A 2919-nucleotide genomic window follows, 5' to 3' on the forward strand; every position below is an offset into this window, starting at 1 on the left:
GCTGATGTAGTTACAGTGTGGTTTATCAGTGTGTGTATCTGCTCTGTGCAGCTGTCAGGCATTAATGCTGTACGACAGCCGAGTGTTTCCTCTCTCTGAAATCAGTGTGTGATGTGATCGACTCTCATCACTCACACACCTCAGAGACAGGAGGCGGAGCTCTGTTCATCAGACACACACCTCAGAGACAGGAGGTGGAGCTCTGTTCATCAGACACACACCTCAGAGACAGGAGGCGGAGCTCTGTTCATCAGTCACACACCTCAGAGACAGGAGGCGGAGCTCTGTTCATCAGTCACACACCTCAGAGACAGGAGGCGGAGCTCTGTTCATCAGCGCTGACGTTATTTTGATATATATGGAGAAAGTGAAAGATGCCTCGTCTGATTTGTTATTGAGGCTGTGTGATGATTTCCTCTCATCTTTCTAATAAGGTAACAGTGAGTGTGATTGGCTGTCTCTCTCTCTCTCTGTCTGTCTCTCTGTAGGGGGCTGAGTGAGGAGATACACTTCTCTCAGTCTCTCTGGGTGAGTGGAGGTGAACACATCGTGTACAGTGAGGAGGGAGATGGAAATCTGTCTGACTTTTATTCTTCTCTCATCCACACTCACACTCACAGCAGCTGGTAAGTTCACACTGATTATTCACACCAAAACATCACACACTTCTCACTTTAACAGTAGGGACGAGTTTTAATCAGGAAATGTCAGAAATTTTCCTGGACTGATTGTAACTTTATAAACAGTGAAAGTGTTTGATTTTTATAGAATTTAAAAAGCTGTACATGAGCGTACACACATCATCCTCAGGGTTTGTTCTGAGGCGTCACTTATACAATCAGCTCCAGATTAATGTTTAGAGTTTAGACATGATTTATTGAGTGTGTGTGTGTGTGTGTGAGAGAGAGAGAGAGAGAGAGAGAGAGAGAAATAAGAGTAAATATAAAATCTCTCCCTCTCTCTTTCTCTCTCTCTCTCTCTCTCTCTCTCAGACAGTGTGAGGTTGGTGAATGGTGGAAGTCGCTGTTCTGGGAGAGTGGAGGTTCTTCATGATGGTCAGTGGGGAACAGTGTGCCATAATGGCTGGGATATGAGAGAAGCTGCAGTGGTGTGTAGAGAGCTGCGCTGTGGTGAGGCTGTAAATGTACGGTATGTTGCTCATTTTGGACAAGGATCAGGACCAATCTGGATGGATCAAGTGAACTGTAGAGGATCAGAGTCGACACTGAAGGACTGTGGATCACGAGGGTGGGGGAAAACTAACTGTAATCATGGTGGAGATGCTGGAGTCACCTGCTCAGGTAAACTGGTTTTAATCATAACATTTTATATATGTTCTTAAAAATACCCTTATCAAAGTGATCTGTCAGTTCAAAAATAAAGAACTTTATCATTTTTAAAATATATAAAATAAATGTTGTGCGTAACAGACTGCATCACCAGCATCCGGTGTAACGTCCATGTTCATGAACAGTGACTCTGCAGTCTGGTGTAAAATCAGCTTTGGAGGAACATTTTATTATTATTATTATTATTATTATTATTATTATTATTCATAATAATAATAATAATAATAATAATAATAATAATAATAATAATAGAAGACAATTTTATTCTTTTTAATTATTCCATAAATTCATGTGTAATTTATGTGTATAGTAATAGAAAAGTAAATAACGGTTAGCGCGTTCCATTCACGCTTTGATTGTATTTGATTTTACTGAACCAACAGAGAGCTCGGATTATTACGGGTCAGTTTATTCTTCAAACTCTGGACATGTGTTCTTTACAGGACAAAACACTGAATTAACACAATGGGAATATTCATTCATTCATTGTCTATACCCACTTATTCCTAATTAGGGTCACAGGGGTCTGCTGGAGTCTATCCCAGCACACATAGGGTGAAAGGCAGGGGTACACCCTGGACAGGTCACCAGTCCATCGCAAGGCCACATATAGACGAACAACCACACACACTCACATTCACTCCTGTAGACAACTTACAATTACCAGTCAACCTAATGTACATGTTTTTGGACTGTGGGAGGAACCAGGAGTAAACCCACGCAGGCACAGGGAGAACATGCAAACTCCACATAGAAAGGCCCCAGCCTGTTCAACCCCGGGATTCGAACCCAGGACCTTGCTGTGAGGCAACAGTGCTGACCACTAAGCCACCGTGCTGCCCTGCTAATATTCAACCAAAGTCAAATATGTTTTTTACATTCAACAAATTAAAATAACTCTTTAAAGACATGTTAAAATACATTATATCCAGTTACATGACATTGACTTAGTGTCTTGTGTCTTCATTAAGATGTGAACATGATTAACTGTTAGAGCGTGATATAAAAACATTAAATGTAAAATAACAGCATGCGCTGGATCAAGTGCAATTCCCTGTGCTCCTAAATTAGTGAGTGACGAAGATTTTTTCGTAATTAAAATAGTTAGTAATGTACATATCTGGTAGAGAAAAATCTGGCAACCTTAGAGCCATGAACTACATGCAGGTTTATTATAATAATATAAATGAAGAACCCATAATACTGAGTTAAGAAGCTGCAGAACACGACTCTGAATACGAGGAATTTTCCCTGTTTACATGTTGATGTTCCTTTTGGACTTAAGTCACTGATTCTGAATACGGCCCACTGTAATAGTTGTGACTCTTGAACACTATTTCTGTAACTTTAATGTTCATTATGACTTCACCACTTAAATATCTGTGTTTTAATGTAGATCATGAAGCTGAGAATAGTGATGACACCATTACAGCTGATCAGAAGACAGTTATACTGACAGGTATGATAATAATGTGACAGAACTGTAATTTCAGTGATGAACACAGTCATAAATAACATCCAAGTGGATTTACTGTCATTGTTTACAAAGAGAACAAAGAACCAGAGTGTG

At 39.9% G+C, this 2919-nt stretch overlaps 1 protein-coding gene across 1 annotated transcript in view; it reads left to right on the top strand.

Moving 5' to 3' along the window:
• The first annotated feature begins 997 nt into the window (after positions 1-997).
• The window catches only part of LOC131369934 (deleted in malignant brain tumors 1 protein-like), a 3712-nt gene continuing 1790 nt past the window's right edge, over positions 998-2919 (top strand). The window contains exons 1-2 of the mRNA XM_058416808.1: positions 998-1301; positions 2746-2808. Coding sequence (XP_058272791.1) covers positions 1091-1301; positions 2746-2808 — 274 coding nt within the window. The 5' untranslated portion in view covers positions 998-1090. The remainder of the gene's footprint in view (positions 1302-2745; positions 2809-2919) is intronic.

The sequence above is a fragment of the Hemibagrus wyckioides genome, linkage group LG19 (genome assembly GCF_019097595.1).
Source record: "Hemibagrus wyckioides isolate EC202008001 linkage group LG19, SWU_Hwy_1.0, whole genome shotgun sequence".
In the NCBI taxonomy this organism is placed as follows: domain Eukaryota; kingdom Metazoa; phylum Chordata; class Actinopteri; order Siluriformes; family Bagridae; genus Hemibagrus; species Hemibagrus wyckioides.